A 13,954-nucleotide genomic window follows, 5' to 3' on the forward strand; every position below is an offset into this window, starting at 1 on the left:
TTGCTTTTACTTTCCAGCTGTGACAGCCTGTCCAAGACTCTCCCTTATCCTTTCCAACGGTCTGATCCATCCCACAAAGGCTAAGGTAACTTCTCCTCTTTACCTAAGTAACCCGGGTAACTCAAGGTAAGGTTTGGTTGAGCTTTGGTCGATCCCATCTTGTACGGTCATGTACGGCCTTGTACGGACTGGTTGATCTCAAAGCTCCCAAACCTTCCTAGCCTTCCTTATCCTCATTCTACTCAAGCCTCATCTCCCTTCTTCACTTAACTCTCCTCATCTTAACATTCAGCAACGGCCTCTAATCAAACTTCCATTTATGTCTGAATGCCTTACTGAAGTTCATTTGAGCTTGTTTGGGGATCAATTGCTCAATGATTCAGCATCCAAGCGATGAAAGTGAGCTGATTTGAGAGATTTTATTTGAATTCAACGGAAACCAATGTGTGTGTGTGAGAGAGAGAGAGAGAGAGAGAGAGAGAGAGAGAGAGAGAGAGAGAGAGAGAGAGAGAGAGAGAGAGAGAGAGAGAGAGAGAGAGAGAGAGAGAGAGAGAGAGAGAGAGAGATGAAGAAGGAGTTGGAGAGAAACAAATTTTGATTGGTCATGTAGAGAGGGGCGCTTTCAACATTAACCATCTATATAAAGAATATGAGAATACAGGAGAATATGTGAAAATTATTAAGAATATACGAGATTATTTTTAACTTATTAAGAGCATATGATATTATTCCCCCAAAAATTATGTATAATGTTTCATTTCGCTCCAAAGCGTTGAACAAAATCTAATTCTTTTTAACGTTTACAGTTTGGGGAATTGTAGATGGGTAAACAAAAGTTTTTTCTATAAATTTTTGTAAGAGATACATATAATAAATAAAAATTTATTATATAAATATTATAATTTCAAATATATGAATATATTTGACATTTTTAATTGATTAACTAACCACTATTATAATTTATATAAATAAAAGTGTTAAACCAAAATATTCTAAAAAATAATTAATCACTATATATATATATATATACTCATATATATATATAACAAAATAACTATTTTAAATATTATATTCTCCATAAAATTAAAACTCATATTAATTAGAACTAAAATGAAAATAATTATTATTTATACTAATTTAATGATTTTATATTCTATTATAATAATATAAAAAAATTTAAAAAAAAATATTCATATTAATTTATATTTAATTTTTTGTCGAAATGTTTTCATTAAAAGACCCATCATAAAGGGTATTGTTTTTTTTTTTACATCGAGCGGCTGATCAATTACTCAAGCTTGAGGTGGTCTGGGGAATCAGACCAGAATAGAACAACCAATGTAGTACAAGTTCCTATGAAAGGATCTTGCTATCTTAGCTAATGAATCAGAAGATACATTTTCAGTGCGAGGAATAAAAACAATTTGAGAATTCTGGGAATCTGCTCTTCAGCTTCTGCAGCTCATCTAGTTCAGTGGAGAAGTTGGGCCATGCTCCTGGGTCTTGAATCATTGAGACGAGATCCTTACAATCAGTGCCAAAAGGCTGACACGTCAATAGTTGAAGCATGCATTCCATCGCTCATAAAAGTGCCTCAAGCTCTTAATGAAGTGGTGAGATTCTTCATCGTTGGATTCTTGTTCCCAATAGCTGAGTTGTTCCTTCTGAGGTTTTCCATGTCCACCCAAAACCACTAAAGAATGCATCTTGTGTCCGTGAGCCATCTATTAGACATCTCTCTGAGTTTGTTATCTGCTCCGGCATTATTCTAACAATTTGTTTCTCTTGTTTGATGTTTGCTTCGAACCAAGCATTACATTCTGATTCAGCATGTCAGACAGTTTCCAAGGGGTCCCTGTCTATTCCTCTAAAAAGTTTATCATTCCTTGCTTTCCAAATATACTACATAATCCAGGGATATGGGTCTTTATCCAATTCAGGGTCTTCTATGTCATTTTTCCTCCAAAAAAGATAATCAATGTTCGCATAATGACTCGTGGTAGGGAACAATATTGGTGGGGTTGGGGTTGTTGCATGCGCCCATGTCTGAAATGCTGGGGGGGACACTCAAAGATGGCTTGATTTATAGTTTCATCATCTGCTCTACATCTTGGACAATGATTGTCGCATCGCATATGACGATGTGTTAAGTTATTTTTTACTGCTAATTGTCCAGATATCGTTTGCCAGATAAAATGTTTTAGCTTTGGTGGAGCTTGTATCTTCCAAGCAAAGGCTTGGAGTTTTGTAATGCTCGGCTCTTTTGGTATTTCCACTGGTTCTCTATTGAGGATGTTCGTGGCTACCCAATATCTCGATTTAACAGTGTACATCCCATTCTTAGTATAGCTCTAGCAATAATTATCTCGCGATATCCTTGACTTATGGCCAACGATTGGATCAGAAGGATGTCGTCCGGGTGTACGTACTTTTCAAGCATCTCCGAGTTCCATGTTTTTGGCTCCCCTATCATAAAGTGATGAGCTGACATCGTTGGATGTACTACCTGTGCTATTGGTCTAGCTGGTCTTGCAGGTATTGTTGGTATCTAATTGTCTTCCCAAGTTCTAATCTCATTCCCGGAGTGAACCTTCTGTCTGATCCCCAACAGCATCAATGGTTTCCCTGCCATTATACTTCTCTATCCATATGAGGGTCTATCTACCATGTTAAGCCGCAAAGGCGTGCTACATCTGAATTATTTTCCTCTCAGGACTCTAGATACCAAAGAATCTTGGTTTTGTACCAAGCGCCATAATTTTTTACCTAGTAGGGCTAGGTTGAATTCATGGATCAATCTGAATCCAATTCCTCCTTCCTCTCTTGGTTTACACAGATTTTCCCATTTAACCCAATGTATACCCCTTTTGGGAAGGGTCGAGCTCCACCAGAACTGTGCAATGGCACTAGCTAAGTTTTCACAGATCTCTAATGGAAGGAGTAGTGTTGACATCATGTAAGTAGGAAGAGCCAGTAGGATAGACTTTATGAGTACTTCCTTTCCTCCCTTTGTCAGCCAACGTCCTGTCCAGCCATTTACGCCATTTTGCAACCGATCCTTCAAGAAAGCAAACAACTTTCTTTTCGATCTGCTAATATCCTCAGGAATACCAAGATATTTCCCCATCCCTCCCTCATTTGTAATTCCCATTGTAGTTTTGATAGGTTCTTTCACATTCCCAGGTATCTTCTTACCAAAGAACAAGGAAGATTTTTCAAAGTTAATACATTGTCCAGAAGCTTTCTCATATGTCTTTAGAACTTTCATGACTTCATCGCATTAACGGGGCTCCGCCTTACAGAAGAACAGGCTATCATCAGCAAAGAGAAGGTGTGAACCGGGGGGTTAGCACGTGATACATGCATCCCCGTTCTCTTACCATGATTCTCTGCATGATTAATAAGGCTAACTAACGCTTCCGTGCACAAGATAAAGATGAAAGGAGACAAAGGATCTCCTTGACGCAATCCCCTGTGTGGGGTTATATTTCCTCTGGGTTGGCCATTGAACAGGACATGATATTTCACTGATGTTACGCATCGCATTATCCATTCAATCCACATAACTGAAAAGCCCATTTTACTCATGGCCGCACTGATGAAGTCCCATTCCAATCGATCATAAGCTTTGCTCATGTCCGTCTTTATTGCCATCCTCTTGTTCCTTCCTCCAGGATCTGTACGGAGAGCATGAAACATCTCCTGTGCTATTAGTACATTATCCGATATTTGTCTTCCAGCAACAAAGGTTGACTGGGTTTCTGATATCCGATCCGGAAGTACCTTCTTTAGTCTTTGGCATAATACTTTAGATATAATCTTGTAACTAACATTACAAAGACTGATGGAACGGAACTGCGACATTTCATTTGGTTTGTCTATCTTAGGAATGAGCCAAATATTTGCATCATTTAGGCCATTTGGCATAGTACCCTCGAATAGAAACTCATTAACTATACGTATTAAATCATTTTTTCACTGTTTCCCAGAATTTTTGGTAAAATAAAGCTGTCATGCCATCAGGTCCGGGTGTCTTTTCTGGATGCATTGCCAATAATGCCAACTTTACTTCCCATTCAGAAACAGGAGCCGTGAGGTCCGCATTGATTTGATCAGAGATTGTCGTTGTGACATTAGCAAGGGCTTCATCAATCAGTTCCAGCTTGGAAGATTCAAAAAGTTCTCTAAAGTAATCAGTAGCGATGGCTACCAATTTTTCTTCATCCGTAGGTTCCCAGCAGAATCCAAGAGACCGGTAATCTTATTTCTGGCTCTTCTCTGTCTTGTAATAGCATGAAAAAACATTGTGTTCAAATCTCGCTCCCTCCGCCAGAAGATTTTACTCTTTTGTTTCCAGAAGTTTTCCTCAGCCTTAAGAGCTTCGGTAAGTTCCTTGAACGCTGCTCCTATTTCTTCTGTCGTTGCCTCATCATCAGAGTAAATATTATCCACCTTCGCCTTAAGCTCTTCAATTTGTTTTTCAGCATTTAAATCTTTCTCTCTTTTCCATTGTCCTAAAGCTTTCCTACAACTGGATATATGATCCATAATAGTTGCATTAGGAGAGAGTTCAGGAGAGTTCCAGCCATCTGAAATTACTTGACCTATTTCTTCACTATCCAGCCAGCGCTTATCAAATTTAAATGATTTCCTTTTCCTTGATGGTTTAATGAGGATATCCACCAGTACTGGACGATGATCTGATCCCCACATATGCAGATATTGTACTTTACAGGGTGGGAATTTCTCATGCCAATCTTCATTTCCAAGAGCACGATCTAAGCGACATCGCACATTCCCATTGGGACGTTTTCCAGCCCATGATAGTTGGTTCCCAGAAAATGGAAACTCCAGCATACCACAATTCGAGATCATTTGGTTGAAAGAGAGAAATGATGTATCAGATCGTCTCTTGCCACCTTCTTTCTCATGGTGGCCTCTTATTTCATTGAAATCGCCAATCATAAACCATGGACCATCTCTAGTAGTGGCAAAACGCGTAAGACGTTTCCATACTTGATCTCTTTTTTTCAAGAACAGGGTCCCCATAAATGAAAGTCATGTAGACATTTATTCCATTAATGACTGTTTTTACATCAATCATTCAATTATTCGAAAACAAAATAACAACTTGAAATTTATCCATAAAAAACAAAGCTAAACCACCACTTTGGCCAAGAGGCTCAACGGTAAACAATTTATTAAAACCTAAGTCAGCCTGAATGTTTTGCAACAGCAGCTTCCTATTCTTCGTCTCAGAAAGAAACAAGAGTCCTGGGCGATGCTTCTGACACATCTCCTTGAGGCGTCGAACTGTGAGGTCGTTCCCAATCCCTCGACAGTTCCAACTGAGTGTCTTCATTGATGAAGGTGGGGCGGATATTTGGCATCCACCATACCTTTCTGTTGACTACCCGCCCCGGGTGTAGCTTTTTTCGAACTCACCAGCTTTGTTCCCCTTCTAGCGCGGAGAACATTCACTTGTGGCACTGGCTTAGAGTTTATTATTGGTGAAGCTCGCCACTGATTCCCCTGTTGTGATCCCGTAAGTAATGTTCTTGTAACACTCCTTGTAAGGGTTTTTTCATTCTCTTCCTTAGCAGCCTCAGTCTCTCCAAAGGGTGTGCTTGCCTCAATCATAAGAATTGGGTTATCCTGCATATTCTGAGTATGATCAGTCATCTCCGGAGATTTACAATTCACAAGATCATCTCCCAGCAGGTCATCCTCCTCCATTTACGAAAGCTCTGTACCCATGATAGGATCTTCCATGTCTGCATCCGGAATTTCTTCCTCGTTCTCAATGTCATGCTCATTTAGAGCATCAATTTTCAAAGCATTATATGGAGGTATGAGATCATCTGCGACTTCCATATGAGAACGTTGAGTTGAGTTTGGCCTCAATGTGAAATTAGTATCCATAGGAGGTTGCTCCGTCGTAATCCTTGCTGTGGGTACGATGTCGGCAGGAGATGTTTGATCACTATGACGATTGAGCGTAGCTTATTGGTCTCACCAATTGAGGCTGAAGTCGCGTCCCTAGGCTGCTGATCAGCTATCTTTAGGGGCCTGAGATGTTTCTCCTTCCATAATTGCTCCTTACAAGTATCTTGATGATTTCCCGTCGACGCCTGATTCCGACCAGAGGAGTAAGGATTATATCGAGAGTCTCTTTTTTTGGGAACTCGACTCGTACGGCTTGAGTGAGCAGAGCGCTGAACACAAGAGTAAGAACTTGTTCCATCTTTGGGAAACCGAGCTGTCTCATCCTTCCCACGAGAGTTTCCGGCGGGTACTCTTGAGCCAGCATCTCTGAGATCACCTCTACTGGTAATAGGCCTTACGCGATCAAAAAATGTCTCATGACCAGTCGGATGCAACATCACATTGGTCTGTTTCATCGGACAGTCTTGAGCCTCATGTGTCATAAGACGACATGTTATACAATGTTTAAAAAGCTTTTCATAATGGAGCTTGATGTTGATGCCTTCCTTTTTTCGCGTTTGGAGCTTCCTGGTGAACTTCAGAGGCTTGTTGGAATGAATCTCAACCCTGATCTTCCCCTCTGCAGCATCGATCTTGTCCACTCCCAAGTCGATCACCAATAGCTTCCAGGTTCTGATGAGTGCAGAGGTGCAAGGGAATGCCTTGGAGTGGGATCCAAAACGGCACCATCAATGGGTAGTTTTCATCAACAATTGGTTCCCAGCAAATCAACACAAACATACATAAATTGTGGTGGAAAGGTCCTTGGTTGAGGACAGAATTAAGATCTTCCTCATTATCAAAATTGAATAAAAAGTGTTTGTTGCCCAACTCGCAAGCAGTGATCTTCTCAGACATACCCCATTGCTCTGGCATTGCGACAATGAGTCGTTCCACATTCTGTTTTTTAGGGTTTAAGAGCTTACCAATAAGAGACACGCTATATTCCTTGATGAGATACTCATCCGCTTGATCCGGCAATAGTATCGGTTCGTCATCATCCTCCTTGCTTTCTGAGAATGATTGTAGAGTGAGTTACTCTGTTCCTACGGAGACAGAGAAGAGACCAAAGTGTTTGGCCTAATCCACCAGATCGTGTCAAGATGAAGATCCTGACACGAGGATCCTGACACGAGAGGTTTACGGATGGTGAGATCTGCAGTAGTCGGAGTCGAGACAACGTTGGAGAGCAAGGAAACTACGGGTGCAAGTTGGAGTGTTTAAGAAGCAAGTGAAGTGAAGCTGGTTGGATTATACGTCACGGAAAGCTGGTATGGTCTCCACGTCAATGGACGTAGGGATCAGAATGAGATCAAAATTTCAAAGGAAATTCTCGATCTGATGAGCCGCCTCTATGGTCACCATTGAATCGCCCTCGAATGCCCTAGCCATAAATGATTGTTTTACAAATTCATGTTTCTGTCATAAAGGGTATTGTTTAGGTTGCTAAAAAAGGGTATGTTTTAGTTTGGTACAAGTTTGTTTAGCTAAACTATAAACCACAAGCAACAAATACGATAAGGTTAGTAAAATAAGTGGAATTCACGTGTTGCAAAGATGTGGCTTGTAAGGAGGTCTCCAGAAGTCTCCAGGTCTTTGACCTTGCCAGCTTCGATCTGATCTTTCCCGGTGTTCTTCTCCGGCGAATCTTTTGACGGTTGTTCTGTTCTTGCCATTGAAATAAGTTTTTTTTTGAATGAATGGTAAATTTTATTTATCAAAAAGCCTTTTTACATGAAAGTTTTTCATAAATTTGAAACCTCTATTCCTTTCCTACTACTGAACTGTAGTCTATTTTCTATTTACACTCTTGTGCTAAACCAAAATGGTAAGATATCTACTATTCCTTTACTTCTTTTTTATCTCACCAAGCTGAGCTTATTTCTAATTCCCTTTTCAATAAACTTCTTCATGGCTAGCACCGGCGTAGGCTTTTCCCCATGCCTTCTCTTATTTTGCTCCTTCCACACCGCATAAATTGTTGTTTGGAAAGCATATCTGGCACATAAACTCATCTTCTTGTCCCATGCTGAATTTGTGAGCATCGATACTATTGTGTTCCAATTATTAGAATATGCGTTTCGCAGCATTCCTTTCATAAGATATTACCAAATCTGTGACGAGAATTGATATCACTCAAATTACCCTAAGGAGTGAATTACTCTCTCAAATAAGACGTTTGGATGTAGTACTTGATCGAATCCACAGAGACTCTAGGATTACACAATAGATTATGGTTTTGGAATAAATCTAGATTAAATGGTTTATAAGTTTTAAAGCAGTTAATGGAGTGGTGAGCAAGTGTATTGCTCGAATGATTTGTTTTGGGGTTGTTAACAGTTGGGGGAAATAGCTAGATTCAGGTATATTCTCAGGTATGATAAGTAAAACTTAATTTGGGTTTTTAGGGGTCTATTGATGTTAATCATTCTTGAATTCAAACTTTAGATATAATCAATCTGAATATCTAATCTGAATCTCGGATTTCAACTCTCGTATGTTAATCACGAGAAAGTGTCGATCGATAATTCTTAATGAATATCAATCGATACACCTTTCAAAATATTGATCGACAGGGCTATTGCTGCGTCGATCGATACTTCTTCCAGAAAGCTTTACGGATAGGTTTGATCTAAATTTTCTAACTCACTAGGCCAACTCTCGTGTGTATCTAATCAGTTAGATCATACTAGTTATTTTAAGGTATTGAGTCAAGCAATGGTTTGATCCCAATTAATCCTAAGATCTAAATTTAAATGGTGATCAATCCTAAACTTAGCTTTATGCATAACTAGATGAAAGAATTATATTTCTAAACACCTTAATAATTGTTGTTGTCAGTAATACATTTATCAACTTATTGAGAAACCTAAATCTAATAATAAGGATTTCTCAGACATATTCATGGAACACATAGTTATGATGGTCTGCATAATACTTGATTAAAATGAGTGAATAGAGTAAGCAACAAAATGAATAAAAGCAAAGGAGTTCAAGATCTTCTATGTTTTGCAGTGTTGATCTATCTCTCCAATTCTAAGCTCTTCCCTTTCAATGCTGGCTTCTTGCTTCCTCCAAACTAGGTCTAAAAAGGTCTCTAGGCAAGTCTGCCTCTAAAATGATTCAAAACCCTAATAAATAGCCTAACAGGCGGCCAAGGACTTAAAATGTAACTATTGAAACTTTTGTGAAACTGTAATTCTTCTAATTTGTCATTAACTCTCGGGTGGCTTCGCTGTCGATCGCTATGAAGAGTTCACTATCGATTGATATTCCTTGGTAACTATCGGTCGATATTCTGACAAATAATCGACCATCCAACAAAGCTCAAAAAGTCTCCAAATTGCTCCAAATACATCATTTTCTTTCGGTTAGTACTTGAACCTGGAATTACTCTAAATAGACTCTATATAGTAGTAATATATCTTAAAACACTCATAAACCATAGTTAAAATTCGGTAAAATCCATGGTCTATCAAGAATGCACATTCAAAGAATAGATGATCTCTTGTTTCTGAATCATTTTAAAACACTCATAAACCATAGTTAAAATTGGGTAAAATCCATGGTCTATCAAGAATGCACATTCAAAGAATAGATGATCTCTTGTTTCTGAATCATTTTTGCATAGAACACATGTTGTGTCCACACCATGACTCGAACGAGAGACCTGATCCATGGTTGACATTCTGTCCAGCATTGCAATCCAAGCCATAAAGGCATATTTTGGAGTTGCCTACGAAAACCATACACCCTTTGCCCATTTGCACTGCGCCTTGGTCTCTCTAAACATCAGCCATGTTTCATGAGTCGAGAACTTAGGTTTAAAGCCTTTGTTTCTCCTCCACATATCAATATCATCTCCAGCATTTCTCTGCTTTTCTTCAATAGCACCAGAGCCCTTTCAATATCATTTAGCTGGTATGTGATGCCTTCTTCTTCGCGGGTTAAGAATTACTTCCTCCACTGTAGCATCTCTCGTTATACATATGTCTATTATACCTCTCTCTCCTAATTGATCCGACAGTGCACCCAATTCATACCACCTATCAAACCAAAAGGAGGTGTGACGCCCATTCCCCACAGCCTTCATATGAAATGTTTTCCCAACATCTCGAAGCTTCAACATCTTTTTTCCACATCCACGAACCTAGTTGAGTTTTCACACTGATCTCCAGAAGTTTTTCTTCTTAAGCAAGTAAGCTTTTATCCATTTTCTCCAAAGCGACTTACCAGTTAACATCCTCTAAATAAGTTTTAACCCGTAAACCAGATTCACCTCCTTTAGCGCTCTAACTCCTAATCCTCCTTCAATATGAGGCTTACAAATATCTTTCCATCCCACCTTTGAACCTGTGGCCTTTAACTCTGGACCAGTCCAGAAAAACGCCGAATAAATCTGCTCAATATCTTATAGACACTTGCTTGGGAGTCTGAAAACAGTGGCCCACAAGTTTACTATGCTCATCAGTATAGATTTGATCAACTGCAATCTCCCAGCATATGATAGGAAACGGCTTGTCCAGCTAGTAATTCGGCTTCGAATCTTCTCTATAAGCGGCATATAGTCTTGTTTTATCATTGCTTGTGTCATCAATGGAAGCCATTGACATAGTTTCCTTTAACCAAAGATGTACCAAGATAATCTTTCACTGATGATTACCGAAAGAGACTGAAAGGCTTAAGCTTTATCTGGTAGTTTAGTCTTCCATTGATTGGTGCTCAGTACTCTCCAGAAAACTCATAAAAATGCGACGAAAAATCCTGAAATCGTCATAAATCAACGGCATCATCTTGTTCCCTCCCTCAAGGATAACCTCTACTCCATAGTCTATTTATAAGACAGAGCAAGGATTTACACACACTTGTGAGTTGGGACAAGCAGCCTGAAAATAAATAATACCATATATATTTATTATAGTAATTTGATTTTAATATTTTTATAACTATAGATAATGTGTTAATATTGTTAATCTTTTATTAAATGCAAATGTATATGCTAGACAAACCTGTTTTAAATATTTTACAAACACATTTGTTTCTAACTCATGCGCTAGACGTATAAATCACTTAATAACACGTTTTATACCACTACCACATGCATCCGGTCTCTCCCGCACACGAAACTGAACTGTAATAGCTTCGTTTAAACCACTCACATGTGGTTTTTATATTTATTTGTTATGTGCTATGTGTTTTCATATTATTCCTTATAATATTGATAAAAGCTAAAGAAGATGTCAAACTCTCGTGAGACTCAACTGTGTTATTTTATAGATTTTTCAAATTTTTTTGGTTTTCATGATCTAGCTTTATATACTAACAATTAAACATTAATTTCCCTGCAAATGTAATTATCTCAAGTCAAAACAGTTAAATATGTATATACCAATAAAACGTGGAATCTGTCTTTAAAACAGATTTTTGGTACATTTCTCGAGAACAGTTAAGTGCTATCATGGTGAGGACGCACATGAATAAATTTTAATCCAATAATTCAGCTGGTTGGGAGCTAACGGATTACCTTCCCAACTCTTTGGGTTGAATCTTATCGGAACAATTAATTTTACTAGAAGAAACAAGAAAAGGATAAATATATTGGACCCACTTTATTGAATAGTCCAACTAACATACACCAAACTATAACATCGGTCTATTAATAACCCAAAAGTTCAAACCAAACAACAAGACAATAAAAAGTTCTCACAACACACACTTCTTGTCTGGGAAACAAAAAAAAAAGAAGGAAATTACAAGAAAAGAGATCAATGGAGGAAGAATACATAAGAGTGATAAACATAACAGTGATTGGAGTTATCTCATGGGGTTTGATTTTCATCCTCGTGCGACGAATCTTCTCAAACTACTCCTTCGACTTCAGCACTCGTATTGTCTCGACCCTTCACGCCACAGTCGCGGTCGTTTTAGCAACTCTTACGATTCAAGATTGGTCTTGTCCAGTTTATCCCATAGCTTCCACTTCATCTCTCCAGCAGATGGAAACGATGGCATTTTCTTTGTCTTACATGATCTACGATCTTATTTGCAGTCACTTTGATCAAGTCCTTAGCATTGATAATGCCGTTCATCATTCTGTCTGCATTCTTGGTTTTGTAGCTGGACTTTGCTACCGAAAGGTAGTATATGTTTATTTTAATTCCTAGGTCCAAAGTTGAGTTTTAAAGAAATAAACTTAAAGTTTTGTATTTTTCTTGTTGTGAATTTATGGTGGAATTAAGTGCGCATCCGAGATGGTTGCAGCAATTTGGATTACAGAGATCTCAAGTCCATTCCTTCACCTCAGGGAGATTCTTAAAGAGATTGGTTACAGAGACACCGATCTCAATCTTGCCGCAGATGTGAGTATTAGCATTAAAACTGATGAATTAGAATTATTATTTTCATGATTTCATATGTGGTAAAAATGGCTTTTAACTATCGTTTTAGATGAATTAGAAACGTCTTTAAATTCTTTTGTAGGTTCCATGTTAGACGTTCCATGTTTCTAATGATCTATTATAAGGTTGATCAAACTAAAACATCTTTTTAGAAATATAGCTATCAAAAACTAAACATAGTTAATTTGTCAAATCTTGTTATCTTTAATAAACGAATTTATATAGTTCGTGAGGAAAGTCAACTAACTAGTAATAAATGGTATGTAGGTGTGTTTCGCAACAATCTTCTCACTCGCGAGAATGGTGGGTGGACCTTACCTCGTTTACGTCACGATGGCTGCTGATAATCCCATCCTCATCAAGGTAAATTAATTCCTATGCTCTATGATGCATTTTTTTATTTTCTTCTGGGTTTTGACTTTTTATTGTTTCATAAATTTCTCCGTATGATAGTTTTTTTATAAATATATGAAACAAATTTGAACGCCACTATTTCTTCTTGAAATTAAGATCTGGTTAAGAAACTATCCGCATTATGCTAATTAATCTCATCATATATCACAAATTTCAGTTGAAACATAATAATATTTGATAATTTTTTTTCTTACTTTTGTAGGCAATGGCGTTGGGATTACAACTCGTGAGCGCATTCTGGTTTTACAAAATACTGAAGATGATGAGATACAAAATTATGAGAAGATCGATGCCCAATACAAAATCAGATTAGTTGAAGTTAGTTTACTGTTTTATCGATTATAATATTGGTGAATTCTGATTTGTTTGCCATTTTAAGAATATTTGATTTTTTTTTATTTTACATGAAAATCTGTGGAATTCAAAATGGGATTAAAATAATTAATAAATAAAATTTATAAAAATAAATTTCATACCAGTTTATTTTGAATTCAAGATGAAAATGTAAGAAGTAAGAACTATAGAGAATTGTGTGATGTGATGAACAAATAGTAAGAGTTTTTCCAAAATTTCATTTAGGTTATTTTAAAGGTAGCTGAAAGAAACTTAATCAAAAATTGAAAATATATATATATATATATATATATATATATATAACAAAATCTAGTCTCTCATAGCTTTTCAAGACAACATAGATCTTCAAAGCTTATCTCTCATTTTTCTTACAAAGATCATAGCCTTTTAACTTTATTTTCTTAAGTTTTATTAACTTTTGCCTTAATTCTTTTTGTCTCTCAAGATCGTCACTTTGATGATTAACACTTTTCCTTTTAATGACTTAATTGTTATTTTTAACTAAGCTCCAAGTTAGCAATCCATGTGTTGTACACTTCAATGGTATGTGATATCTCTTGTTCTTCACTCAGAAATTGCTACATCACTTGCACCAAAATAAAAATACATCACAAAAAATTCGAAAACGTTTATATCGAACTAGCACTTAATAATCCGAACTGAATGTATAATCAATCACAAGAGTAGGATTCTAACCGAGATAACATTAAACAGAAGTACATGACAATCCATTAGACAGGTCAACGCGAAAGGAACTCAAGAATTGATTGACTTGCACTAAGTCATCAGCTTTAATGACCCAA

At 37.4% G+C, this 13,954-nt stretch overlaps 1 protein-coding gene across 1 annotated transcript; it reads left to right on the top strand.

Moving 5' to 3' along the window:
* Nucleotides 1–1,780: 1,780 nt before the first annotated feature.
* Nucleotides 1,781–13,339, top strand: LOC103868835 (TLC domain-containing protein 5). The gene is made up of 4 exons (XM_009146890.3): nt 1,781–12,122; nt 12,225–12,344; nt 12,651–12,746; nt 13,000–13,339. The coding sequence occupies exons 1-4, from the start codon at nt 11,754–11,756 to the stop codon at nt 13,108–13,110; spliced, it is 696 nt and encodes a 231-aa protein (XP_009145138.1). The 5' UTR covers nt 1,781–11,753; the 3' UTR covers nt 13,111–13,339.
* The last annotated feature ends 615 nt before the right edge of the window (nt 13,340–13,954 follow it).

Source organism: Brassica rapa, chromosome A05 (assembly GCF_000309985.2).
Source record: "Brassica rapa cultivar Chiifu-401-42 chromosome A05, CAAS_Brap_v3.01, whole genome shotgun sequence".
Lineage (NCBI taxonomy): Eukaryota > Viridiplantae > Streptophyta > Magnoliopsida > Brassicales > Brassicaceae > Brassica > Brassica rapa.